General features: G+C 46.3%; 2 protein-coding genes and 1 gene segment (V, D, J or C); all 3 read right to left on the reverse strand.

Annotated features, from left to right (window-relative positions):
• Window positions 1-1,773: 1,773 nt before the first annotated feature.
• The window catches only part of LOC106497168 (T-cell receptor beta-2 chain C region-like), a 53,708-nt gene continuing 27,825 nt past the window's right edge, over window positions 1,774-27,656 (reverse strand). The window contains 6 exon segments of the C gene segment in view: window positions 1,774-1,854; window positions 3,162-3,268; window positions 3,681-3,698; window positions 4,021-4,356; window positions 8,795-8,831; window positions 13,171-13,177. Of these exon segments, the coding sequence occupies window positions 1,837-1,854; window positions 3,162-3,268; window positions 3,681-3,698; window positions 4,021-4,356; window positions 8,795-8,831; window positions 13,171-13,177 (523 nt within the window).
• On the reverse strand, window positions 15,737-19,030 carry LOC106493813 (trypsin II-P29). The gene is made up of 5 exons (XM_013953971.2): window positions 18,991-19,030; window positions 17,689-17,851; window positions 16,734-16,987; window positions 16,294-16,430; window positions 15,737-15,886 (listed from the first exon to the last, which is right to left on the reverse strand). The coding sequence occupies exons 1-5, from the start codon at window positions 19,028-19,030 to the stop codon at window positions 15,737-15,739; spliced, it is 744 nt and encodes a 247-aa protein (XP_013809425.1).
• Window positions 23,288-26,581, reverse strand: LOC136993228 (trypsin II-P29). The gene is made up of 5 exons (XM_067303716.1): window positions 26,542-26,581; window positions 25,240-25,402; window positions 24,285-24,538; window positions 23,845-23,981; window positions 23,288-23,437 (listed from the first exon to the last, which is right to left on the reverse strand). Exons 1-5 carry the CDS (start codon window positions 26,579-26,581, stop codon window positions 23,288-23,290), a joined length of 744 nt encoding a protein of 247 aa, XP_067159817.1.

The raw sequence follows: 27,656 nt of genomic DNA on the forward strand, positions 1-27,656 counted from the left end.
GTCAGCAACCTACAAAAACCCACAAGTCTTTATTTTTTTGTGTGTGATACAACAGAAGCAGCAGCTGCACATGCAGAAACCATCTGCAGACTTCAGAAACAAGAAGATTGTGTGATAACATGAGACAAAAAACCCCCACCAGCTTTCATAAAGGGCGTATGTGTCACTACTTCTGTCCAACCATGATGCGGTAGGCAGATAACTGCTCCCTGTGCCTCATCCTGGGCAGCTGGGATGGTGCTGTGGTAAGAGATGCTGATAAGTTCTCAAAATGTTTTTTTGAGTAAATGTCAAACCGCATCCTGTTTTGGCTAAACTCAACTGCTGTTCTTGTAAAGAGATATTTTCAAGAATATTTAGGCATGTCATCTGCCCTGCTCCTGAGGTACCACTTTCTGCTGAGGCCTTCAGAGATATTTCCCCCTTCTGTGGCAGGCTCCAGTTATTTTAGCCAGAGATTTGCCTCACTCTATGCCTCTTATTCCTTCTCCCTTGCTATTCCATTCCTAAGTGTCCTGCTTCTAATGCTCCACCAGTGCTCCTGTATCTTGGCCTGCACTATTTCTGCCTGTGTTTAGGAAACTTCTCTACATACAAGGTATGCTTCTGCTGTCCTCGTTTATTACTGAGTGAGCTGCCTCTGAATCACCAGTTGTTTAACTTGTACGACAAGGTGTTAGTTTAATGAGATACAAAGAGGATGAATGATCTCCAGAAACACTCCCCAGGATTAGTAATCCCTTGGCTTTACTGTTTATGTTGGGCAGAAATCCCCTTGATGTGTATTTCTCTTTTAAGGATGGCTGCTACAACTCTTCTCAGTTGTTACCTTAGTGTCCCCTCTTCTTCCCTCCTGCTTTCCATTTAAAAAATGATAGATTGGAATGACCTCTTTCCAAGCAAAAACAATCTCATATCCTTGAGCAGTATCTCCTTCTTTTACTTTTCTGCTCTTCCCATTCTTTCCCATGGGTCCATAGTGTAACGGTGGGTAGCACAATACTTCTATTTGGTTTGCACAATATTATCTAGTAGGGTCCATACTGCTTTAACTGTTTGCAAGTCCAAATACCATTCAGGAAAGGGAGTGGACAATCATGCTGATCTTTTGAATATAGTGCTTGCTTATTTTCATTATTTGTTGCATTGTCTGCCAAATTCAAGAGCATAAGGAGCTCTCAGGTAGGCCTTTTATTTTTCTATACCTGCAGAGAACTGTGTGTTGCAATGGTGCAGGAAGGTCAAGCTTTTTAATCTGGCTTTCTACTTGGTCAGAAATGGATGACTAAATGAGCTAGAGTATTAAGTTTCCTGCATCAAAACAGGAAGATAGAAGCAGAAATTGATGCACAGGGTATGATATAATATGGAGACTTCCTTTTATAATGTCTAGGTAATTTAACTACATCAGGAAAACCTGGGCTCGAGTGCCAGGTTTTCAGCTCTAGAAGCACAGATGTACTTCATTTCCATATTAGCAGGAAGTAGCATTAGGCATTTTAACCCAGTGCTAGTCCAACATGCAGAGACCATCTCTGTTCATTTATATATTCTCCCAAAAGCCAATTCAGATCATTCAGTTTTTGGAGAACTGCAGGAGTCATGTTAATATTTGTGTCATGCCATCATGGCTGATAAAGGAAAACACAGAGAACCCTATAAAGGAAGGAATTTTATTAAAAGCTAGTTTTTAAAACAAGTAGATGTGGTTTCCCACATTTATCAGAATAAAAGGCTGGTTTCTGAAGCAAGTCAGGACTTGTGTACAAAGATTTGAAGCTTTCCACCTGCAGCATATCTCCATCCTCTTCTTCAAGCCTGATCTTTCAAGATGAATCATGTCTGGTACATTTTCTAAAGACAGAAGGAAAAAAACAGGAGTTATGGATGCGCCACTGAGAAATACTGAGGTCCAGGTAATGATCGTTATGTAAGTGAATCTCTGAATGAGAGACGAAAAGGAATAGTCTAGTTTTCCACAGGTCGGTCTGCCAGGGTTTCAATTCTTATTACAGATGAAGGACTTAATGTTTTTGTTGCAAATGAATTTAAAGCAATTTAAAACACATATAGCTAGATAGAAGGAGATTACTTCATTTGTGTTTCAGTAAAAAGGTTGATAGGAAGGAAGGAAGGAATGGATGGAGGGAGGGAAACTGGAAGGGCAAGAGAGAGAAAGAAAAAGGAAGGAAAGAAAAAGAAAGAAAAGGAGGGAGGAAGGATGGAAGGAAAAAAGAAGAAAAGAAAACAAGAGAAAGATTTTGCTTTTCTTTTCCCTTACATTATTAGAAATCGAGGGTAACTTAATTTTAATCAATGGGAGTCACTTGGGCAGAAAATGAGTGACTGTGTGTGTGTAAGGTTAATGACGTTTTATTCCTTGAATGGCTATTGATGAAGAGAAGGATGCTAATAAAAGTATGTCTTTCCATTTTGAATGTCTCAGATTCCTGTAGCTACAAACTCAATTTACAATGGTGGGATTCAGTACTGCTTACTCAGCTGACATGTCTGTAAAGTGAAAAAAATATATATTTTTTCATTCAGTCAGTCACACCTCAAAAGAAATGAAGTGGTCTCCACCCAACCCTGCACCAAGGCTTCATATGTTAAAAAAAAAACACAAAAAACCAAAAAGATTCCCCCCCCCCCAAATTAGATCAGAAGATAATAAATGTTTTTGATAAACAAATAAATGCTGCCCAAAAATGCAGCCTTAAAGAAACAATCTCTTTTATATCCTTCCCCTCTTTCTCTCCCTTCCTCTTCCCTGACAGTTTACATTCTCTTCCCTTTTTCTGAGCTACAGCCTTTTTACTTTCCTCCTTTGCTTCTCTTGGTCTTTCTTAATTTTCTCTGTATTATCCCTACTCCCTTTCCCTCTCTTCTTTAAAGAAAACATACTTTTCTGTGATATTTTGTTCTTTGTTTTGTGCGATATCTGCCTGGCATTCTTTCTCTCCCTCTTTTCATCTAAAGCCCATGCCTTCATCCTCACTATCTCGTTCTCTTGAAAATGTTGAAAAACACAATATAATTTTTAGAGGGGTGGGTTTGTATAAGCCTTTATGGAAGACCTCATTTTGTCCACACTGGTCTCCAGTACAGTTAGAATGAGTTAACAAAGCTGTACAGAACAGAAGAAGAACTCTGTTCCTCACCTTGGACCTGAGTATCAGTCCAGTCACAAACATCCCATACAAAATGCTTTTGAAGATGAGCATGATGTACACAATCTTCCCAGCTATAGCACTTCTCTGATAGTTTTCTGAAAAGTAAGGGAGAAAACAATAAAGAAAAACTTACAAAAAAAAAAGGCATTTCTTTAGAAAATTATCCGAAGCAAGGAGATTTTTTTTTCATACTGCTGATTAGAACAGCTAGTGCAATGGCAGTATGTGAAATGCACCAGTCTCATGGAATGTTTTGTGAGAGTAGACAGAAGTTGGATGTTCACACCCACATGTGTGTATCCAACTAGCACATGAATGCATGGGTCCACACATATATAGTCCCACACCTGTGCACACAGGCATGAATAGCTGTGCCTGCCAGCAAAAAAACCTCACAGGACACTGACACACATGCACAAAAAAACGCATCTCTCTTCACACACATGTACACACAGATAAACAAACTCACTGGTTTCAAGGGAGGAAAATTTCAATGGTTTAACTTACCTTTGAAGATAGTACAACCTGAAAACAGAAGGAAAGAAATAGGAGTTATTATTTGAGCCCACACATGTATCAGCTCCTCTTCTAAAGAGCTCTGTTTGTGCAGTCACTTACATAATTGAGAGTGTGGGAATGAGAATTGCATGGCTCTTAGCCAGTTTGGAGAAGAACAGGATTGGATTCCTATGCTTGGTTTCATTTTCCAGGGACTGACAGATCCGAGTTAAGTGTAGTAGGCTGGCAAGAAATGTGCCTTCGGTTCTCACTGCTTGCTCTAGGGATAGGAACCTTCAGATAATGACTTCCCCCCCTACACCCAAATATATTCATTTTATTTACTCACCAGCATCTCCAGAGATGAATTTGTGTATCGATTCCAGTGTCTCATTCTTAAAGAATGTGGCAACACACTCAAAACGATTCAAAGGGTTGAACCATTCCTGGGCTGAGATCCTCAGTCGGCTGGTCAATGAGTAGGTATTCCCATTCCTTGTGGAAGACTCATCTGTCCCCACCCCATCTGTCCTCTGAGCACCGTTCACCTTCCAGACTAGATTGAGGAAGTCAGGATAGAAACCAGAGGCCAGGCATACCAGCGTGGCCTTGCTCTTCTGTTGGATCTCTTGCTTTGATGGGGAAAAGATGGCCACAGCTGGTGGTATGATTTCATCGTTCTCCCCTGGAATAGAAAGCAATGTGGCCCAGAGCCTTCATTACTGTCCTCAACCAGGAACCCCCTATTGTGTTCATATCTGTTTGTGCTGTGTGATGCTTGATATATCTGGCCTTTTCACAAATGTCCATTATATCTATTAGTTAGTTAGACACAAGGAGTCTGCAAACTTTTGTTTTCATTCACTACACAGAAACATAAAAGGCCTGGCTACAGAAATGCATGATTGTTCAAAGTTCTGGTGATGTCTCTCTCAGAAGAACAAGGAAGCTATTAAGAGGCTGAACAGACTAATAAGCAGTGAAGCATCCACTGGTGCTATAGGGCTCTTATTTGTGATATTGCACTAACAGAAAAAATTCTGTATTATAAGGCACAAGCATCTTCAACTGACTGTGATGCATCTGTGGAGATTTAGTAAGAGAAGATGCGGTGTTCAAAATTATACTGCCATGTGGCATCTTACTTGTATCATCATCTAAGAAATGACTTGAAAGCAAGGAGCTAATTTTTCTCACTGTCTGAAGTGAAGAAAACTTTAGGTAGGTGCTCTGAACATGCGTGGGGCAATTTCTGCTTTAAATCTGAACTTGCCATCCTTTTTAAGACTATGATATCTCTCTTTATGTTATCTATTATTTAGGTTATTTTACACATTAGAAACCCTTGTCTTAGACTACCAATCTGTTCAAAATAATGCAAGATTCTATACGCTCACAAAGCAAAAAAAGTTCCTTTTCTCAAAGGGTTTAATACTTATGTATAAGACAAAAGGCAACAGATGTATACAGTCAAAAAGGGTATACAAGGAAACAATGAGATACTAATCAGAAATTAGGCAGTGACCTTCAAAAGGCAGGATATTCTTTACATTTTTTGTCCATTTTATTACTAAATTATGGAGTTCCTCTGAGTAATAGAGATCCTTTCTTACTAGTCTAGCATGATAAACCCACCCGGACTGCAGAGTGCACATGGAAACAGAAATGCAGAGAGAGGAACTGTGGAATCAGACAAAGAGAAAACTGTTTTACTATTTTTTGTGAAGGCAGTATAAATTGTGGATGCTCTTCTTGCTCGCTCCCTCTTTTCTAGACTAGGCATATATAAATTAGCAGAAATTTATAACTTACATTGATCTTGACCCTTAAGCCCTGGTGTTACCTTTCAGCTGTTAACATTAATCATGTTTGTCAGTGCTTATTCTGTAAAGAACTTTGGGGCCCTGCTGTGAAAACATGCAAGCTCATACAGCCCTCAAAAGGAGGTAACTAGATAGTACTGGAGGTAACTGGCTAGAAAGTTTTGCACTGCTCTGTTTTCTTCCTGGTGAACACTAGTGGAGTTTGATCATGGCTATTGCTCCCTTCTAGAACTTGGTTTTATGATTTTTTTTAATCTTAAAAGTCTGTAAGTTCATTGGCTCATAGCTGCGATGGCTGATGAGTGAAGACATGGAAACAGATAAGAAGGACAAAACAGAATACTGAGAGAGATTTAATTGACTAAAAGGAAAAAGAAGACAAAGAGGAAGGCAGGAGAAAAAGGCAGACAGAACAACAAAAATACTGAAAAGACAAAGAAAGCCAGAAAAAGAGCATGCTTGAAATGGAACAAGGAGACTGATACAAGTAAGAACCGAGGCAACCATAAAAATGTATCAGCATAATAGTCCATTCTGTTCTGATCTCCAACACTGGTCCTGGCAGACACAGGCACAATGCTTAATCACTCTTATGCATAAGTTCATGCATGCCCTTTTGCACATTCTTTCAACATCTAAGAGAAAAAGTGTAACATTACCATCATGGCAAGGTAGGTTTCATAGTTTACTGTTATCTTTCACTCCTACTCTCATTTGAAAATCTTCTATGTAAAAGCTACCTATCATTAACGAAAAGGAAATTTTCAAATATCCTTCACGTTGAGCACTCAGATAAATCACAACTGCTCACCTTTAACTAAGCACAGTGCCAACTCCAAAGATAAGGGGTGAAGTGAAAACACGCAGCTGTACACTGTCAGACTATAACCCACAGTATCCTTATGCTCTTTTTGTCAGCCATCTAGTTCCCAAAAGTGGGAATGCAGGGGGAGGGGAGGGGGTGAGTGGGAGCAGGCCCTAGTGTGTATTTCTACAGTTTGCTATCAGATCTGGCAGTGGCAGAAGGAAAAGGTTGTTTTCCCCTGTGATTTCAAAACACTCAATGCAGCAGCCTTTTGGTATAGGTGAGGATAACTCCCTTTCAGGGAGGGGAGAAGAGAGAGAAAGCAGATAGAAAAAAAGAAGAATGGAGGAGAAAAGTGCACTGAGAGAAAGAGGACACAGATGTTTTGAGAATCAGTAACAGTGAAAAAGAATGCTGGAGGGAGCCAGTGTCCCACAGCAACTTTGGGCAGCCTGCCCGTCAGCTAGAGAGGGGAGCAATATACCAGCAAGACTGCTCTTTCCCTGCATGATCCAGCAGCCACGAGAATCCAGTCCTGGAGCCATGAGTCTAATCCTGCCTCTGAAATATTGCTCCTGGTTGTTACACAGTGAGGCAGGAGAACGGCCCAAACTGGCAGACTTGCAGAGAAGGATATTTCATTTCCAACCTCTGCAATGTTTTCTTGGACACTGGGATGAGACAGAGTTATTTCTTCCTTTCTCTCACAATGTGGCTTCCATTCAAGAAAGATGGAGTATCATAAGCCAAAGGACACAAGGATCTCAAAAAAAAAAGTGTCTGTAAACTCTACACTTCCATATCAACCCATCTGTAACATTCTTTCTAATAAATAATCAATAAAGCATTAGTTCTGTCCTTATGGCTGAATGAAAAATGCTAATTAGTTTGTTGTTAATTGAGAATGCTCTTTTTCCCTGAAACAATATCACATAAACCACAGAGATCTGAGTTCTCTCTCACCTCTCACCTAGGACTGTGAGTTTTGTCCCACTGCCGAAGTACAGTCTTTCATTACTCACACTACTTTGCAGCTTCAGGAAAACCTCTCCTCCACTTTTAGTCCTCTGAGCCAACCCTGTGGACCAACCCTTCACTCATGCAGTACCAGCAAAAGAAGAAACACAAAGGGCATTAATTTAGAGTCCCCTAAAAAGGGGGAAAGGTATATAAGGGACCACTATCATATCCATGTGTCTGACTAGGTGAGACCAATCCCAGAAATACGATTTCCAGAGCCCTTTTGCTTAGGTGAATCAGCTGTTGGAGCTTTTACCATTTCTTTAGAGCAGATTTATGTAGATGCATTATTAGAAAATTCCCATATGCAGGCAGAGTAATTTTCTTTGCTTATTTTCAGCTGAACAGCCTCATTTCCTTAAACTATTTCAACCTCATGAATATACCCTTGTAAAATAAATGTCTTTTTTAGTCCCTAAGCATCCTTTCCTTTGCCCTTCTCTGGATGGAAGTCTTTGCTTTTATTCTCTATGCTCTCTTAGCTATGATTACTCTACTTAGCTGCGCAGCTGACTATGGTCAATGAGGAGTCAGTGTCTTGATTTTCATCAGCTCAGGCACCTCCGAGTCACACTCCATCTCAAAAAATGTGCTGATCACTGCAGAGTATTACAAGGGTCTCAATTTTTGCTGTAGAGACCGAGTTCTATCATTTGTAAGCATTTTATTTTCCAGTGGAAGGGTTAGGTGCAACAGTCTGAGACATCAATTCTTCTGACCCCAGGGACAATATAATGAGAAATATAGATCCGCCATCATTTGTCAGGGTCTTAGAAGCAGACAAAACAGCCTGTTTTGTGGAAAATTTCCATGGTGTGGAAGAGATAGAGAACAACTGGGAATTAAAGAGCTGCATACAGCTGTATTACTTATGATAAAGCTGAGTATTTATTTTTTTGCTTTTGTTTAGACAATTAAAATTAATATTTGGTAGGAATATTTGTCTTCCTCAGTTGTATGATAACATATGCTTTAGTTTACCCTTAGAAAATCCAACATAATTTTAGTTACAGATTTTTGATTTTGTCTTCTAGACCTGACCAAAGTGTGACTGTAACTCAGTCCTTTCCAGACAGAGAGCTCTTCAGTGACCTGTCCTTAATTACCTGCAGCCCCAGAAGAACTAGAATTATGGGGAATGGTTATACTTTTGGAAAACAGTGTTTTTTGCAGATATTGATTTATTAAGAAGCTATATTTATGATTTGCACATGTTTTTCAATCCACTCCTCATTCTCATTATTTTTATGGCCAGCTCTTTATTCACAGACAATGTATTCATTCAGTTCTCCAAAGAGCAGTATAGTCTTACCTAGAGTAGCCAGCTTACTCTATTCTCCAAAGTACATTAGGTTATTGGCGCATCAGAAGAACATCAGTTTAATAATGAAAGAGGGGATAAGGTTAAAAGCAAGCTCTCTAAAGAGAAGATATGGGTTTCAAGTTGTTTAAAAGAGAAAACAAAGATTTCTTACCCATCACTGTAAGTTTTGTGCCATTGCCGAAAGTCACCTTATTGTTATTCACAGTGACAAAGTGTTGTATCATAAGCAAAGAAAAGGGATGCACTGCAGGTGACTTTAGTGAGCAGAAGCTTAAGCAATGTTTACTATATCTGGAATCCCAAAGATGTTCTCAGTCTCTGTCTGGAGGGCTTTCGCAGCAAACCAATTTGAATTCTCACTGTATAATCTTTAGCATTTATGAGAGTATTTTTCAGAATTTATTGATATTTATTTTCATTGTCTATGTTTCACCTCAAGTTGTTTCACAACCATTCTCTAATCTCCAGGTTTTCCCATTGATACCACATGCTATTCCAGTTTTGCAGAAGTAGAAACCGTACAGAGGTACCCAAATTGGTAGAGGCTGTCAGTGTCTAGAAATATAATTCCTTTCTAACCCGAGCTTCCTGACTCTCAGTTTCATACTCTAAACATTAGGAATCCTTCCTTTCTTTAACCTGTAGGGTTAAATAATCAAATATTACTTGCTTTCTGGCTGTCAGGGTCACCTGCTCTGTTCATATGGGTGGTTCACCTTTGTGGCACTGAATTAAAACACTCATCTGTTTTCCCTTCACTGGCAGGTCAGCCGTCTTGAACTCTCATGCAGAACCCCATTTGATTCACTGGTAGTGTAAAAGTAATCCACACAAGGAGAGCCCAGAAGAGTTAGTCGGATGGTCTGAGACAAATCCTTGATATCCATTAGGAAGAACTGCAGTGAGGCAGCGTGGAGAATGATCAGAGAGAAATATTGGACTGACAGGCATGATAGTCAGCCAGTGAACACTGGAGGCTTATTTAAGAAAGAAAGGCCCAACTCTATCTTACACTGAAGCTACTATTGCCTCTTTTTTGACACCTGATGCAGAAAGCAGCATTCTGACAGGTACTGGCTACATTTCAGAACCCTTTTTGTAACACTTTTGCCATTTTAATAAAGAATCATATTTGGTTCTTTAGCAAAACATTATTGCAACAGAAAATTATTAATTGTCTGCTTCACATGCTCCGACAGGTTTTAGGTGCATCTCCACTGAACCTGGTTTTCTGAAAATTATTTCAAGGTCATCACAGAATCTCCTGCCTTGTTTTCTAGAGAGGATAGGCTTCCGGTTCTCAGATGATGGAAGGTAACAGAAGTGATTCCCATAATAGTAAGTCTGTCAAGAGAAACCAAGATAGAGCATGACCATGATGCTGCAGAGTGATCCACACCTGTCTTAACACACTCTTCCCACAATGCTTAAACACGTAGGGTTTTTTGTAAAGGCCTTCTGGGGGAATGTATCATTGTGAGTCCCCTGTCCCCACAATGATGCAACCTCATACAAAAACAATCCAATGCATAGCTCCACCCTCTCATTTTGTCACACAACCACCGTGAAAATTGCCTTGGAAACCACAGGCCACTTCCTTCCTCTACCATTGCTGGAGGAAGTACTGTATGTTTCTGTATGATAATCTGGTTACTTCTTAGTGTATCCATTATCCCCGAATTTATAGTCCCAACAGGAATAATTTTTTGCTATAGATAAAAAGGCAGTGATATATTTTTAATTGTTTATTGTCGATTAATTAATTAGCTGCTTTTATATGGAGTTATTTTTCACTTGGTAACTTCATGGCAGTGTTAATGCTGTTTTCCTTCTCACTCTTTTTCCTTCTGCCCTGGGGATGATAAGCAGCCAGAGCTCAAGCCTGCAGTAGCTGGTTTGCACTGAGGGAGATTTGCTTACTGCAGACTGCAGCTTATTTTGCAGCCTTGCCTGATCATGAATATCCTCTTTGGTCTGTTCTGTACCTATCACAGATGCTCTGAAAGGGAGGCAAGTAGGATGCTGAGCTCTTGAGACTGTATTCCTCTGTCTGCCCTGCTACAGGAAGCAGAAATACAAGCTTCTTGCTAGTGCTCTGTGGCACTGACTGTGAAAAGGCCTCATCTAGGAATAAGAGTGTGCCTTCATTATATAGACTGTCTAAAGGGTGTGGAAACTAGGGGGTGACAGGTTATAGGATACTTTATTTCCCTTCCGTATACCATAACTAAATGTGGACACAGAACTTCATTCTTACCCATAAATTTGTCTGTAGAACAGGTATGTTGTAACCCCAAAGAAGGAAAGATTTGTGCCAGTGGGACTGTGGGCACTAGCACACACTGAGCCAATGCAGGGAAGGACAGGCACAAATCCAATTTAGGTTTGGGTCATAGGCATCCCATCCTGGTCTGTTCTTCTCAAATAAAAGTTTAGTGCATAGTCAGCAACATGAATGAGTACCTGCAGTAGAAATGCTGTTCATAATGCTCTTGAATGGTTTCACTTCAATCTGTCTCGATTAAAAAAAAAAAAAGGAAAAGTTATGAATACAGGATACAATCCTTTGAAATAAGGTAACTCTCCCACTAGGAAAAAACACAAATGATTTTCTCCTGTTTTCAAATATCACAGAAGAGCCTGTAAGTTCTGACATGTCCTGTTCAGCTGGGAACAGCTGTTAGGGACTCAGAGAAGTGAGTGAGAAAGCCAGACCAAGTTGTAGCTTTTAGAATAGGACTGCAGAAGGCCATTGAAGATACTGCACAGGTGATTTCAGCTTGTCCTGCAATACCCTCTGTTCTACAACAGCAAAATTGTATGCTTAAATCCCTAATTATAGGCATGACTGCAGACATTTGTCTTTGTTCAGATGGAATTATTAAAAAAAAAATTATTTTTTTATTTGTCAGTATGGATCTGCCTAAATAATGATATTTGCCTGTTCGGTCTCAGTCTGCCCTGCAACTCATAGTATTTTTTCAGGATCTAAAGCCATTCTATTCCAATCCTTTTGAGATTACTTTGTCTCCTTCTCCGGTCTATAGCTCAGTCAGGGTCCGTAGTGTCACTTACAAGCCCTCTCATATATGGTGTCTTTCATTTAGGATGATGCTCCATGGAACAACCATATCCCCTCCTCTGTTTCTATTTAATTTTGAAGGAGTGTTTCTGGGTGATGCCAGCAAGTCCTCGAATGTTACTTTCACTAGGTAATTTCTGAGAAGTGCCAGCAGAGGGCAGTCTTGTCGCATTTTATTGTGCATCTGTAGCCGAGCAAAGGGAAAGGTCTTACAGGTCAGAAATTCAAAAGGGTGAGAGGGAGTGAAGAAGGAAAAGAGAATTCCTTGATTTTTTTTTCCTGTCTCTTATAGGACATTTCAAGATATTTAAAACTTCAGTCAACAAGGAAAGGCAAGCATGTGCAACTGAGAGACATTTAAGGTCATCTTTCCTAAAAATGGTAGTATTTCAGTGGTGGAAAATTCACAGGAAAGTAGTGATGTCATCACTTATATCAGTCCTGACTTCTGTAGAGCTTATGAAGGAAACAGACAGAGAGAGGCAGGCAAAAACACAGATAAGCCCTGAGATTTACAGGTTTGTTTTAGGGTCATTGGGAAGTACTTTTCTTACACTTTCAGTACATCTGCCCATGAACCCTTAGAATTAAGCAGCAGCTCCTTTTCAGGGCATATCTATGTTACACAGTGGAGCAGAGACAACTCGTACATCTTAGCTGGGTAAGGAAACAGTTTTCTCATTCCAAGACTGACAAACTTGACTGGCTGAAAGATGTAGGCAGCAGAAAGTGGAAATCGCTACAGGGGAAATCACTGGAGAGTTGGACTTGGTCATCCTGCAACTGCTGGAAGGGTTTCCCACCACAGCAGCAGCTGCTATATCTCAGGCTTCCTGTGGGGCAGAACTGATAGAGATAAAAAGACAGATAACCTTGTTTCACTGGTCCAGCGCAGTCATAGAGTTTGGAGCAGAAGATGAGCATTTGGGATGCAATATTGTTCTTTAGTGGAACAACTTAGGCACAAATCAACGGCCTCTAACAAGAAGCTTGAGTAAACACATACTGGAAGACAAGAGAAACAAGGGGAAGGCAATAAAGGAATCAAACATACATAGGATGATATGGCATCATTATCTGCATAGGGATGTGACTTTACACATCCTCTCCTGCCATCACCTCATCTTTTGAGTAGCCGGTGCTATCTGTATACTGCAAATAGGCTATTATTGACAAACTGCTCCCTCCTTCACTGCTATTCATGGTGAGTATACAGAAGCTTACACAGATGTGTCTGAGGTGTGACTGTGGAACATCTGAAACCCTAGAGACAATCCACCTTGCTATAAGTAACTTTGACCATGGTTTCTGTAGCTACAGCTTTCCCAACTTCCTCTGCAGCAGAAAGAAAATGAGAATAAATATGAGGACAGGGAGTGAGACAAGAACAAGGAGCTACAAATAGCTGTTTCATAAGAAACTCTTTGAAGAGCTGCAATATGCACAATGCCACTTCAAGCTGGCAAAAGAAGCACTGTCTAGGAGAAAATCTGGAAGAAGTACCTCAGAATGGAATGGCGCACAGCGACTGCAGGACTTTAAGATGGCAAAGGCCATTAGAGATCTATGTGGCTTTCTACAGCCACCTGGAAACTGCACAGCTATTACCAATCAATAGCCAGCTCATTAATTTGCAGTACTTTGAGGGCTACTGATAAGTTTGTTTTCATAAGGGCCTTGTCATTCCATTTTCCAGTCCAAACTAAACATGCTAAAGAGCTGAGAAACAGAAAGAGACCCTTCTCTATCTTGCCCCTAGAGCTGATAGACATCTCTTTTTCAATATTTATGCAAGGAGGCTGAGATTGGACAGATATACTATGGTTTTCAGGAATTTCATTAAAATAGAAGACAAAAAAACCCCACCAAAATCATCCAAAGATCAATCCCAAAGTTACCAACATGGTTTATATGCCTCAATGACTAGGGCATAAAGTAGTTTTCCTATTATCCATAAAATTTGCTCTGTGGAAGTCCTTCACAGAACATTCAGATGGCCAGTAATAATTCCTAGATAGAAGAGGAGTAAATGTGTTGTGCACCTGTGTAGGTGGAAGGGATTGAACAAGTATGGGCAAGGCAGGAGAGAGAAAGGAACTTTGTGAGACTCTGCAATTTGAAAGAAAATTCTCACACAGTACTTTCCTGCTGTATAACTGTAGCCTGAGCTGAACAGTGAGTAGAAAATGATGGATCTGAGACTGTTCCAAGGGGCTCCCTGGGAGCAGATGAGGGCTCCCCGGGAGTGCAGAGTGGTGTGCCACATGCTTTGCTGAGCAGCTACCGGAGTAGGAAAAGCTACCAGAGCGTGTGCAAGGGCCCCTGGAGCGTTGTGCAAAGCTCTGAGTCTTACAGAAACGTCTTTAGAGGATTGGAGTAAGCCAGGAAAGCAAACAAACCTAGCCTTGTTGGTGTCCTGCCTGTGTCCAGGGTGGGACTATGATGAACACAACTTTCTGTAATGTTCCCAAGCTTCCCTAGCCAAGAACAGTTTAGCTTTTGTTTCAGTAGAGCCTGGAAGCAAAGTAACATTTATGTAGCCCAGTCAATAAGGAAACTAAGACCCTGGCATGAAATATAGTGGCCCATCCTAGCAGTACAAAAGCATCTTACCAGTTTTGAAGAAATAGGGTATTAACAGGAAGACCTTTCCTAGGAAGTACTCCCAGCTGATTCCCTGTCCCTGCTCTCATCAGGTGATCTCAGCACCTTCCACTCTTTTATTTATTTCTTTTTTTGTGATCAGCTACTGTGTTTAACTCCAGGGTATTCAGCTTTGCCATAACATCAGCGAGCAGTGTGCTATGTCTGCTCTCTGTGATACAGCTATACATCTCTGATCCCTACATATATGCAGGATGAGATGGCCTAAATAAAACCTTTAAAATCAGAACTCCCCCATCTGCTGTGTCCTTGCAGGATCCTTCCTATAAGGATAGGAAGTCCTTTTTGTGCGGTCCAGTCATTTGCTGAAGATTCCCAGGAGGCTGTCCATCTCCCACCACCGCAGAGGCTGGGCTGAATATCTGCTTCTGGCTGCATGTAGGACTACTGTTCCTTTCCTGAGTTTCCTGCCCTTCCCTCCACTACCACGGTCTCTCTTTACTGTGTTATTGCCTCACTGCCTCCTGCCCTCAGTCTTCCAGGTGTCCCTCCCTCACTCCCAAGTGCAGGTACTCTCAAAGAAGGCATAACTTTCCTTCCTCCCCAAAAGAGAACCTGCCCAAACCCAGAATGGCAGCGGGCCAAAGACAAAGAGGCAACCAGCCCCCTTCCGCTCCTGCCACCCCCACCCCATCCTTCCTTTCTTAGCTGATCTTGCCTCGGTGCTTTACACTGCTAAGGGATGCCTGGCCTTTTCCCCACCTGTTTGCTGTTGTTTTCCTTTCCCTAGCAGCTATTCTGTGTCAGTTGCAGGTGCTGGTGGGCCCAGTCCCCCTGCGTGAGGGGGCTCCTGCTTCAGATGTCCCTGAGGAAGTGAAGGGGGAGGCTGAGGATCATTGGCCGCAGGTGGTGCCTGTCTCTGCTTGCTCTTCCACCCCCCACCATAGCCGTAGTGAGTACCATCAAAGCTGTCACAGTACCCATGAGAAGATAACATCACCATTAGCAGGAGCTAGATGGGACTCTGCTCCACTGCTGTCAGGATCCATCTCTGCTCCCTCTGCTCCCTTTCTCAGGAAGAGGGCCAGGAGTAAGGAGAAGGAGGAGTCCAGCTCAGGAGGCCTCCTAGATGGTGACGCACTGCCCTGTCCCTTGCCTGCCAGCCCAGCAGCTCTAGGGCACGACTCCCAGTGCACATACCTAAACCGGAACAGGCAGGGAGCGAAGGTTCAGGAGGAGCTGGTGTAAAGGCTGCAGGGAGGCCCACTTGTGTAGAGTGAGCTTCAGCCCCCAAAGGAAATATCTGTAAGGCTCTTAAGTATGTTTTTATTTGTGCTATCATCTTCTTGAGAGGAAAGTGATGGGGCAGGAGGGCAGTGGCCAAGGAGCCGGGTGGTCATCGTCGCATCAGTAGGCTGCAATGGTTTCTTGGATCCAGTTGACATAATTGCAGACCTTGGTGTAGACGCCAGGGTAGCCTTTCAGAGCACACCCGATTCCCCATGATACGATCCCCTGGAGTGTCCCGTCACACACAACTGGGCCGCCCGAGTCACCCTGGAGGGAAAAAGTTAGAAGTGTGAGCTGATTTAAAAGCAGAATCTCACCTGGAAAGGTCTTGGCCTGTTACAAAGAATCCAGGGAGCGCTGAGGGAGGCGGAGCAGGCCGTGGTATGAGAGCACAGAAAGATACCACCCCTCATCTGCTGATCCCCTCCCGCAACGCCGCAATTTACCGCTGCTGCACTCCGTGCCCAACCAGGTGTGGCTGCACCTGCTGGTTTTGTGTGAAGCCCACCCAAAGCGTCCAAACCCTGGACGCTTCTTGCTGGAAGGACGCTGTGTGGGAACTGCACACCTGGAGATGAGGAAGCCTAAGCACTCTGATGAGCTCTGGCATATGCCACGGAGCCTGAGGCACAAAAGTGTCCGAGCCAGAGCTCTGCCCAGACATCAGCTCTTACCTGGCATGAGTCTTTCCCACCCTCCAGGAATCCTACACACATCATGTTGCTGGAGATCTGGCCCGGGTAAGCGTCTCGGCACTCTTGGTCACTCAAGACTGGAGCTTGCAGGCACTGGACAATCTCAGGGAAACTAGCTGCCGGGAGAGCAGTGAAAATTAGGTTTCATCTTGGGACTCACTACTGCCAGTGAGCAGGATGCCCTGCAGACATACGTGCGAGAGCCATCCAGCAAAGCAGGGTAAAGTAAATACTTGGCTTGCATGAGGAAATGCAAAGCTCATTGTAGACTGAGACACACTGGCAGGGCAGTGTGGGGAACTTGGGGCTAGAGCAAGAGAAGGCTGCAAAGCAGGCGTGAAAGTTACGTGGGTCCCATGAACCCGGTGGCAGAGCAGGAGAAGCGTGGCCAGTTACCCGCAACATGCGCTGATACTCACAGCCGCTGCTCAGTGTGTTTCCCCACCCCGAAATCAGGCACCCGGTGCCCGCCTTGACACAGGTGCTGGGCAGAGCTATGGGTTGAATGTCGGCGCTGTAGGCCACCGGGGATGCCAGCTTGATCAACATAATGTCGTTATCAAGGCTTCTTGAACTGTATTTAGGATGGCGAATGATTGCTGCAGAACTCCTGACCACTTCACTGTCTTCCTGCACATCAATGTTGTACTCTCCCAGCCTCACCTGTATATAGCTGCAAAATTACCAACAGAGAAGAGCAGCAGTTAGCACCCATTAGAATGACTTGGTGCCGCAAAGGGGACTGGCAGAAACCTGGAAGAGAGTAAGGGAGTGTTGCCCAAGTCAAAGGCTCATGGTGTGTCACACGGCTCTAGGAACTTCATGATTTCATTAAAGACAGAGACTGGAAAGCCTTGCCAGATGGGCATTGTGCCGGTGGATCCCCAGCTGGCCGCTGTGGCAATGGTGTGAGCATGCCAGGATCACTCCAGACACCTAGAACAACGCTTAGGGAAGAGAGCTTAGGTTCCCCATTGCAGGGGAGCAGGATCCTGAAGCTGCATGCTCTCTGCATGGAAGTATGCCCTAAAAACAGGGAGGAATAGGTCCAGGGTGAAAGTCTGGAGGAATGAAAAAGAACAAAAGGGAAGAGGAGAAGCTATCGGTGAGCTGGTATGGGGACACAGACACACCAGTGTGCACAGAAAGGTATGTTAGGATGCACAGAAAAGGACACTGAGAATGCAGGAACTTTGGAAAGATCATCTAAGACGGTGGGACTGAGGTCAGTGTGCCTCCCTTGCTTTCAGGTGTACCATGCATGCCCTGCCACCTTGTCTTGTCTTGCCTTGCTAGGCACCATAGTTGCAAATCTGGTGGGTTTGCAAGGTTTGACTAGAATTCACCCAGGTACCCAAGACAGTCCATACTTACGACTTGTAGCAGTGAGCAGCTGACACGACCCATTGGTTGTTGATGAGGGAACCTCCACAGAAGTGATACCCAGCATTCAGGGACACCTGGTAGGGCACTGAATGTGCTGGGCAGTTGTAGCCTCCCACAATCTTGTCGTCGTCAGCGTCCCCCGGGACAGCAACTGGGGGAAAGAGAATTGGTTTTCACAGCGCTGGGTCTGAATCCATTCTCTTACAGTGTAGCAGCAGGCAATGAGCTGCAGAGCAGTTAGCCAGGGCCAAAAAAATTTGGAGCGTCAGAAGTCAGTCTTCACAGCGACTCCTGAATTATCCTCCTGGGTTCTTTCTGCATTGCTCTGAAGCGCGAGTCTTTGACTGTTACCCCCCTGCGTCAGGAAAAGAACAGAAGAGCAGGAGCTGCCAAAGAACTTCACAAATGAAATGCGTGCAGGCTTCCAGTGTATTCCTTCCACGGCACTGCTGGCATGGGATGTGACAGCTGTGTCGTGGTGAAAGGCCTCGGTGCACATCTGTGTAGGGTGAGAACTGGAAAAGGGCAAATGCAGTAGGGAGTGTCAGCAGAATTTGTAATTTGTTGAGGGGGGACAAGGGGCGAGCAAGAGAGAAGGGAAAGCCCAGTAGCGCAGGAATCTGAGAGAGAGTATGCAAGCTCTGCAGAGCCGGAGGCTGATGTTAGAGCAGAATGTGAGAAAGAACACATTTGGTGAGACCACTAGAGCATTGTAGGCCTGGAGCCTGTCTCTGACATGGTACATTACAGATGCAAAGAGCAGAGGAGGGGGAACCCTTCCCCAGACACACTCCTGGCCTCCAGCAACTCAGGGACCTGAGGTTGCCAGGTCAGACAGGGGGTGTCATTGAACCTCACAGCCCTCGACGGATTTTTCTCCCACAAATGTGTCGCCTCTCTTTCTGAGGCCGTGTAAGCTTTCTGCATCTGCAATACCCTGTGGAAAGGGGTTTGCCGCTTTCCTAAAAGAAGAGGAATCCTCTTTTGCTTGCTTTCAACTTGCCAAACCTCCTAGCTTTGTTTGATGCCCCCCAGTTCTCGTACAGGAAGGGACAAGGAGCAGTCCATCCTTCCCCAGTCTCCCCAGGCCACTCACAATTTTGTACACCCCGTCATATGCTCCCTCCTCTGTCCCTTTAGGAGGCTGGGAGTCCAAGTCTCTGGCATGGGTGGGGATAGGAGAAAAGCAGAGTGTTGGGCCATTGGGGAAAGAGAAATGCAGGCAGAGAAGACAAGGCAAGAGTGAGGTTGTGGAGAGAGCTGGAGGATCCGATGCTTTGGAGAACTCACCAACTGCCCCCAAGCAGGAGAGAATCAGGAAGACCTTCATGGTGCCTCTGCCACCAAGCTCTGTGAGATGTACAAGGACTGGCTTTGGCAAGTGCACTGCTTTATACTCCTGGAGAGCCTTATCTTTGCCAGCCCAGGGTCTCTGCAGCTTTCCCCTTCCCAGGATCTTGCGTCAGCCTGGACAAATTTAGTTCCTTTATCTGGGTACAGCGATGACACAGCTGACTGAGGTACCTGAGCTGGGAAAGTGTATTTCTAGAAATGCAAGGTGCCATTGCCTGTCCCCGACAGAGCTGCCTTGCACCTGTCTCTCCCTTCACCAGCTCTTCTCCTTGCCGTGCCCCTTGAGCCGCCAGCATTCCACTGCAGCATCACTGCACTGAATGAGAGAGTTGTTTGCCCCTGGAGACGGGGTTTACTTTTGAAAAGAGCCTGAAAAATCTTGCAGTGGGTCAGTGGCATGTTCACCAGCACCGAGCAGAAGAGGGTAATTGCACTTCACGGAAGGCTTTCTCATCTTCAGAAAAGGGGCGGGGGAGGTGGAGGTGTTCTAATTCAGTCTGAGACCATAAGAAGAGATGTGACAGTGAGGAAAGGGGTGAGGTCTCCTGTCTGCACTGGCTTTGGATAGCAATGCTGTGAAAGACAGCATCAAGTGAAGACTGGCTTTCCAGTTTCAGTTCCAGTTGGGAAAACATGACCGTTGCAGCACAGAGAAGGCACCGGCAGCCCGTTTCCAGAGCTAGGTATATGTGCTAGTACTTTGGGCCTGGCCTAGGACTGTGGCTAGGTCAGTGGTGGCTATGTGCAGTTCCCATCAGATGGCTCTTCAGTTTTGGTGGATTTAGGTCATCTTGTGTCAGTTTCTTCCGGTTGCCTATGCTGGTGCACCAAGCGTCTTTGGGGCCACCTGCTTGCAGGCAATTCTTCTTACGCAAATCTTTCCTTGCTCAGGCTTGCCGTCCCGGGCTGCTTGCCCGGTCAGTCCTACGCTCATTCTTTCACACTTCTCAAGCCCGACCAGCCCATTCCCATTCTACTTCCAGTCCAGTTCTCTCTGCTTCTCTGGTGCCGGTTGCCCCTCCTCATCCATTGCATTTCACCATGCCAGCCGCACTGGCTCCCACAGCCGACCTCCTCCACAACCTTCTCTGACCACGCCACCTCACCAGCCTTGTGAGAACCTTGCACTTTTCCCAGTGCCTCCTTGGCCTCCCTTTTTTCCCCAAACACTCCATCCCGGTGTCTCACAGCACCGAGGGAGTGTCTGGGCTTTGAGACGTTTAAATTGCCCAGCAGCAGCCCAATTTACACAGGCTTGGGGTGCACAGACCCTTCTGGGGGAGGTCTTTCTGGCCGCTCTCTACAGATCGTGTGCTAACTTAGGTAATTTAAAGCCTTGTAAATTGGGGGTGGGCGCCTGCTCTAAAGGCAAGGGCTGTGAGACAGAATGGAGGTAATAGAGAGCCGAGGTTTCTGACTTGACGAGGCAGCACATTTCCTTTCCAGCCAGCTCCTAGCGATATAATTGTGTGCAGCTGATCTCCTAGTTTTCTCTGACTTTCCCTTCTCAGAAGGCGCAATGTGGCTTACGCTTGCCAGCATCAGGGGTGCCCCTGGTCACTTACATCCATTTCCACCTCACTGCCATGGCCTTCCCATTCCTGCCCTGGTCCGTGCAGCTATTCTCATTGGCCTCCCCAACCCATCCCTCCTCATCTTCTAGGGGATATTCCTTTTGTTGATCCACAGGAGGGGATCAAGCTGGGGCCAGGTCTGGCTGGAGCTCTTCTAGCAGTGACTCTCAGGGCTCTCTGCAGAGCTGTATGGCATAGACCAGCTGTACAGTGGAGATGACTGGCATTTCATCAATGGTCTCAGGAGATCAATCCGCTTTCCACGGTGGGGGTGAGGAGGGAGGGGGGCACTTGAAGCAGGAGGAAGATCTTGGCAACATCAGCAGGCAGAGCAGGCTATACAAAGATGCAGGAGGGAAACCCCCCAGGCACCGTGTCTGTGCCAAGTCCCCTTTCTTATTGCTGCTGGGCCCCTTCTTCTCCTGCAGCTGACGTACAGGCTGCTGTGGGTCTGCACAGGGGTGGGAAGGAGCTAACCTGAGGCACTGGCATAACGACAAACAATCTGTCTCTTGACGAAAGAGCACCCACGCTAAACGTTTCCCATCCACTTAACAGCGATGTGTGATTAGGTCATTACATCAGGGAACCCATGCTAGAGCAAAGCAAGAAATGTGACATGCATCGCAAACAAGCATTTTGATGACATAGGTGTGCCATAAGTGGTGGGCCTGTGTATTTCACAGAACAGCCGTGGCATGTTGCAAGTCATGCCTTCTGTGCTGCTAGGCATCCAGACATGCTGTAACCCACCCCTCCCAAACTGAGAGTAGAGCAAAGCGTCATGTAAAAAAAAAAAAAAAAAGGCAGGCAAGAAAAGACACGCATGACTAAAACAAATGTTCCATGAGAAGTGGAGGGATTTGGCAAAGCTCTGGGAGGCAGGGAGGCACTGCTATGTCCGCCTGAGGACCTGGAAAGAGAGTGCACTATCAGATGCCTTTATAGGCAGGGCAGCTTTCAGGATGGCTGTCATGTCACTTTAACCTTCTGCTCATATTTCTCTCCTCCCCTCAGCTTTCAACACCTTGAGATGTGGCTATCCATCTGCTCCAATCCAACTCCATCTGCTCTCACTGTTCTTCTACAGAGGCTAAAAGGAGACCCTAAACCAGAAGAGGAAAGGAAGGCACAGGAAGAACTAGTGTAAGGGCTGCAGGGAGCGCCACTCATGTGTAGTGAGCTTCACCCCCCAAAACAAACAGCTGTAAGTTGTAAGAAGGAAGTTACCAGCCCAGATGAAATGTAACAGGGCTGTCTTGCACCTTGGCCTTCCGCCCCATCAACCTGTGAAGAGATCCCAGGTCAGTTCCTGTTGCAAGTGGTTCCAAGAACAGTTCCGAGTCTGTGGGAGTCTTACACTGGGGAAGCCCCAACTTCTCTCATCATTCGTGGTCTAAGAATCTGCCAAAAGGCTTGTGGTGGCTAAAGCTAGGTTTTATTAGGAAAAACAAACAAACAAACCAGCCAACCCAATTAACTTTCCATGTGAACTCAGATATGCAGGATGAGATGGCCTAAATAAAACCTTTAAAATCAGAACTCCCCCATCTGCTGTGTCCTTGCAGGATCCTTCCTATAAGGATAGGAAGTCCTTTTTGTGCGGTCCAGTCATTTGCTGAAGATTCCCAGGAGGCTGTCCATCTCCCACCACCGCAGAGGCTGGGCTGAATATCTGCTTCTGGCTGCATGTAGGACTACTGTTCCTTTCCTGAGTTTCCTGCCCTTCCCTCCACTACCACGGTCTCTCTTTACTGTGTTATTGCCTCACTGCCTCCTGCCCTCAGTCTTCCAGGTGTCCCTCCCTCACTCCCAAGTGCAGGTACTCTCAAAGAAGGCATAACTTTCCTTCCTCCCCAAAAGAGAACCTGCCCAAACCCAGAATGGCAGCGGGCCAAAGACAAAGAGGCAACCAGCCCCCTTCCGCTCCTGCCACCCCCACCCCATCCTTCCTTTCTTAGCTGATCTTGCCTCGGTGCTTTACACTGCTAAGGGATGCCTGGCCTTTTCCCCACCTGTTTGCTGTTGTTTTCCTTTCCCTAGCAGCTATTCTGTGTCAGTTGCAGGTGCTGGTGGGCCCAGTCCCCCTGCGTGAGGGGGCTCCTGCTTCAGATGTCCCTGAGGAAGTGAAGGGGGAGGCTGAGGATCATTGGCCGCAGGTGGTGCCTGTCTCTGCTTGCTCTTCCACCCCCCACCATAGCCGTAGTGAGTACCATCAAAGCTGTCACAGTACCCATGAGAAGATAACATCACCATTAGCAGGAGCTAGATGGGACTCTGCTCCACTGCTGTCAGGATCCATCTCTGCTCCCTCTGCTCCCTTTCTCAGGAAGAGGGCCAGGAGTAAGGAGAAGGAGGAGTCCAGCTCAGGAGGCCTCCTAGATGGTGACGCACTGCCCTGTCCCTTGCCTGCCAGCCCAGCAGCTCTAGGGCACGACTCCCAGTGCACATACCTAAACCGGAACAGGCAGGGAGCGAAGGTTCAGGAGGAGCTGGTGTAAAGGCTGCAGGGAGGCCCACTTGTGTAGAGTGAGCTTCAGCCCCCAAAGGAAATATCTGTAAGGCTCTTAAGTTTGTTTTTATTTGTGCTATCATCTTCTTGAGAGGAAAGTGATGGGGCAGGAGGGCAGTGGCCAAGGAGCCGGGTGGTCATCGTCGCATCAGTAGGCTGCAATGGTTTCTTGGATCCAGTTGACATAATTGCAGACCTTGGTGTAGACGCCAGGGTAGCCTTTCAGAGCACACCCGATTCCCCATGATACGATCCCCTGGAGTGTCCCGTCACACACAACTGGGCCGCCCGAGTCACCCTGGAGGGAAAAAGTTAGAAGTGTGAGCTGATTTAAAAGCAGAATCTCACCTGGAAAGGTCTTGGCCTGTTACAAAGAATCCAGGGAGCGCTGAGGGAGGCGGAGCAGGCCGTGGTATGAGAGCACAGAAAGATACCACCCCTCATCTGCTGATCCCCTCCCGCAACGCCGCAATTTACCGCTGCTGCACTCCGTGCCCAACCAGGTGTGGCTGCACCTGCTGGTTTTGTGTGAAGCCCACCCAAAGCGTCCAAACCCTGGACGCTTCTTGCTGGAAGGACGCTGTGTGGGAACTGCACACCTGGAGATGAGGAAGCCTAAGCACTCTGATGAGCTCTGGCATATGCCACGGAGCCTGAGGCACAAAAGTGTCCGAGCCAGAGCTCTGCCCAGACATCAGCTCTTACCTGGCATGAGTCTTTCCCACCCTCCAGGAATCCTACACACATCATGTTGCTGGAGATCTGGCCCGGGTAAGCGTCTCGGCACTCTTGGTCACTCAAGACTGGAGCTTGCAGGCACTGGACAATCTCAGGGAAACTAGCTGCCGGGAGAGCAGTGAAAATTAGGTTTCATCTTGGGACTCACTACTGCCAGTGAGCAGGATGCCCTGCAGACATACGTGCGAGAGCCATCCAGCAAAGCAGGGTAAAGTAAATACTTGGCTTGCATGAGGAAATGCAAAGCTCATTGTAGACTGAGACACACTGGCAGGGCAGTGTGGGGAACTTGGGGCTAGAGCAAGAGAAGGCTGCAAAGCAGGCGTGAAAGTTACGTGGGTCCCATGAACCCGGTGGCAGAGCAGGAGAAGCGTGGCCAGTTACCCGCAACATGCGCTGATACTCACAGCCGCTGCTCAGTGTGTTTCCCCACCCCGAAATCAGGCACCCGGTGCCCGCCTTGACACAGGTGCTGGGCAGAGCTATGGGTTGAATGTCGGCGCTGTAGGCCACCGGGGATGCCAGCTTGATCAACATAATGTCGTTATCAAGGCTTCTTGAACTGTATTTAGGATGGCGAATGATTGCTGCAGAACTCCTGACCACTTCACTGTCTTCCTGCACATCAATGTTGTACTCTCCCAGCCTCACCTGTATATAGCTGCAAAATTACCAACAGAGAAGAGCAGCAGTTAGCACCCATTAGAATGACTTGGTGCCGCAAAGGGGACTGGCAGAAACCTGGAAGAGAGTAAGGGAGTGTTGCCCAAGTCAAAGGCTCATGGTGTGTCACACGGCTCTAGGAACTTCATGATTTCATTAAAGACAGAGACTGGAAAGCCTTGCCAGATGGGCATTGTGCCGGTGGATCCCCAGCTGGCCGCTGTGGCAATGGTGTGAGCATGCCAGGATCACTCCAGACACCTAGAACAACGCTTAGGGAAGAGAGCTTAGGTTCCCCATTGCAGGGGAGCAGGATCCTGAAGCTGCATGCTCTCTGCATGGAAGTATGCCCTAAAAACAGGGAGGAATAGGTCCAGGGTGAAAGTCTGGAGGAATGAAAAAGAACAAAAGGGAAGAGGAGAAGCTATCGGTGAGCTGGTATGGGGACACAGACACACCAGTGTGCACAGAAAGGTATGTTAGGATGCACAGAAAAGGACACTGAGAATGCAGGAACTTTGGAAAGATCATCTAAGACGGTGGGACTGAGGTCAGTGTGCCTCCCTTGCTTTCAGGTGTACCATGCATGCCCTGCCACCTTGTCTTGTCTTGCCTTGCTAGGCACCATAGTTGCAAATCTGGTGGGTTTGCAAGGTTTGACTAGAATTCACCCAGGTACCCAAGACAGTCCATACTTACGACTTGTAGCAGTGAGCAGCTGACACGACCCATTGGTTGTTGATGAGGGAACCTCCACAGAAGTGATACCCAGCATTCAGGGACACCTGGTAGGGCACTGAATGTGCTGGGCAGTTGTAGCCTCCCACAATCTTGTCGTCGTCAGCGTCCCCCGGGACAGCAACTGGGGGAAAGAGAATTGGTTTTCACAGCGCTGGGTCTGAATCCATTCTCTTACAGTGTAGCAGCAGGCAATGAGCTGCAGAGCAGTTAGCCAGGGCCAAAAAAATTTGGAGCGTCAGAAGTCAGTCTTCACAGCGACTCCTGAATTATCCTCCTGGGTTCTTTCTGCATTGCTCTGAAGCGCGAGTCTTTGACTGTTACCCCCCTGCGTCAGGAAAAGAACAGAAGAGCAGGAGCTGCCAAAGAACTTCACAAATGAAATGCGTGCAGGCTTCCAGTGTATTCCTTCCACGGCACTGCTGGCATGGGATGTGACAGCTGTGTCGTGGTGAAAGGCCTCGGTGCACATCTGTGTAGGGTGAGAACTGGAAAAGGGCAAATGCAGTAGGGAGTGTCAGCAGAATTTGTAATTTGTTGAGGGGGGACAAGGGGCGAGCAAGAGAGAAGGGAAAGCCCAGTAGCTCAGGAATCTGAGAGAGAGTATGCAAGCTCTGCAGAGCCGGAGGCTGATGTTAGAGCAGAATGTGAGAAAGAACACATTTGGTGAGACCACTAGAGCATTGTAGGCCTGGAGCCTGTCTCTGACATGGTACATTACAGATGCAAAGAGCAGAGGAGGGGGAACCCTTCCCCAGACACACTCCTGGCCTCCAGCAACTCAGGGACCTGAGGTTGCCAGGTCAGACAGGGGGTGTCATTGAACCTCACAGCCCTCGACGGATTTTTCTCCCACAAATGTGTCGCCTCTCTTTCTGAGGCCGTGTAAGCTTTCTGCATCTGCAATACCCTGTGGAAAGGGGTTTGCCGCTTTCCTAAAAGAAGAGGAATCCTCTTTTGCTTGCTTTCAACTTGCCAAACCTCCTAGCTTTGTTTGATGCCCCCCAGTTCTCGTACAGGAAGGGACAAGGAGCAGTCCATCCTTCCCCAGTCTCCCCAGGCCACTCACAATTTTGTACACCCCGTCATATGCTCCCTCCTCTGTCCCTTTAGGAGGCTGGGAGTCCAAGTCTCTGGCATGGGTGGGGATAGGAGAAAAGCAGAGTGTTGGGCCATTGGGGAAAGAGAAATGCAGGCAGAGAAGACAAGGCAAGAGTGAGGTTGTGGAGAGAGCTGGAGGATCCGATGCTTTGGAGAACTCACCAACTGCCCCCAAGCAGGAGAGAATCAGGAAGACCTTCATGGTGCCTCTGCCACCAAGCTCTGTGAGATGTACAAGGACTGGCTTTGGCAAGTGCACTGCTTTATACTCCTGGAGAGCCTTATCTTTGCCAGCCCAGGGTCTCTGCAGCTTTCCCCTTCCCAGGATCTTGCGTCAGCCTGGACAAATTTAGTTCCTTTATCTGGGTACAGCGATGACACAGCTGACTGAGGTACCTGAGCTGGGAAAGTGTATTTCTAGAAATGCAAGGTGCCATTGCCTGTCCCCGACAGAGCTGCCTTGCACCTGTCTCTCCCTTCACCAGCTCTTCTCCTTGCCGTGCCCCTTGAGCCGCCAGCATTCCACTGCAGCATCACTGCACTGAATGAGAGAGTTGTTTGCCCCTGGAGACGGGGTTTACTTTTGAAAAGAGCCTGAAAAATCTTGCAGTGGGTCAGTGGCATGTTCACCAGCACCGAGCAGAAGAGGGTAATTGCACTTCACGGAAGGCTTTCTCATCTTCAGAAAAGGGGCGGGGGAGGTGGAGGTGTTCTAATTCAGTCTGAGACCATAAGAAGAGATGTGACAGTGAGGAAAGGGGTGAGGTCTCCTGTCTGCACTGGCTTTGGATAGCAATGCTGTGAAAGACAGCATCAAGTGAAGACTGGCTTTCCAGTTTCAGTTCCAGTTGGGAAAACATGACCGTTGCAGCACAGAGAAGGCACCGGCAGCCCGTTTCCAGAGCTAGGTATATGTGCTAGTACTTTGGGCCTGGCCTAGGACTGTGGCTAGGTCAGTGGTGGCTATGTGCAGTTCCCATCAGATGGCTCTTCAGTTTTGGTGGATTTAGGTCATCTTGTGTCAGTTTCTTCCGGTTGCCTATGCTGGTGCACCAAGCGTCTTTGGGGCCACCTGCTTGCAGGCAATTCTTCTTACGCAAATCTTTCCTTGCTCAGGCTTGCCGTCCCGGGCTGCTTGCCCGGTCAGTCCTACGCTCATTCTTTCACACTTCTCAAGCCCGACCAGCCCATTCCCATTCTACTTCCAGTCCAGTTCTCTCTGCTTCTCTGGTGCCGGTTGCCCCTCCTCATCCATTGCATTTCACCATGCCAGCCGC

The sequence above is a fragment of the Apteryx mantelli genome, chromosome 1 (genome assembly GCF_036417845.1).
Source record: "Apteryx mantelli isolate bAptMan1 chromosome 1, bAptMan1.hap1, whole genome shotgun sequence".
NCBI lineage: Eukaryota > Metazoa > Chordata > Aves > Apterygiformes > Apterygidae > Apteryx > Apteryx mantelli.

Coding starts and splice junctions, on each gene's coding strand:
- LOC106493813 (XM_013953971.2), bottom strand. CDS start 19,030: ATGAAGGTCTTCCTGATTCTCTCCTGCTTGGGGGCAGTTG. Junction 16,988..17,688: donor GCTGCTCACTGCTACAAGTC/GTAAGTATGGAC, acceptor GTAATTTTGCAG/CTATATACAGGTGAGGCTGG. Junction 15,887..16,293: donor GTGGGAAAGACTCATGCCAG/GTAAGAGCTGAT, acceptor TTTTCCCTCCAG/GGTGACTCGGGCGGCCCAGT.
- LOC136993228 (XM_067303716.1), bottom strand. CDS start 26,581: ATGAAGGTCTTCCTGATTCTCTCCTGCTTGGGGGCAGTTG. Junction 24,539..25,239: donor GCTGCTCACTGCTACAAGTC/GTAAGTATGGAC, acceptor GTAATTTTGCAG/CTATATACAGGTGAGGCTGG. Junction 23,438..23,844: donor GTGGGAAAGACTCATGCCAG/GTAAGAGCTGAT, acceptor TTTTCCCTCCAG/GGTGACTCGGGCGGCCCAGT.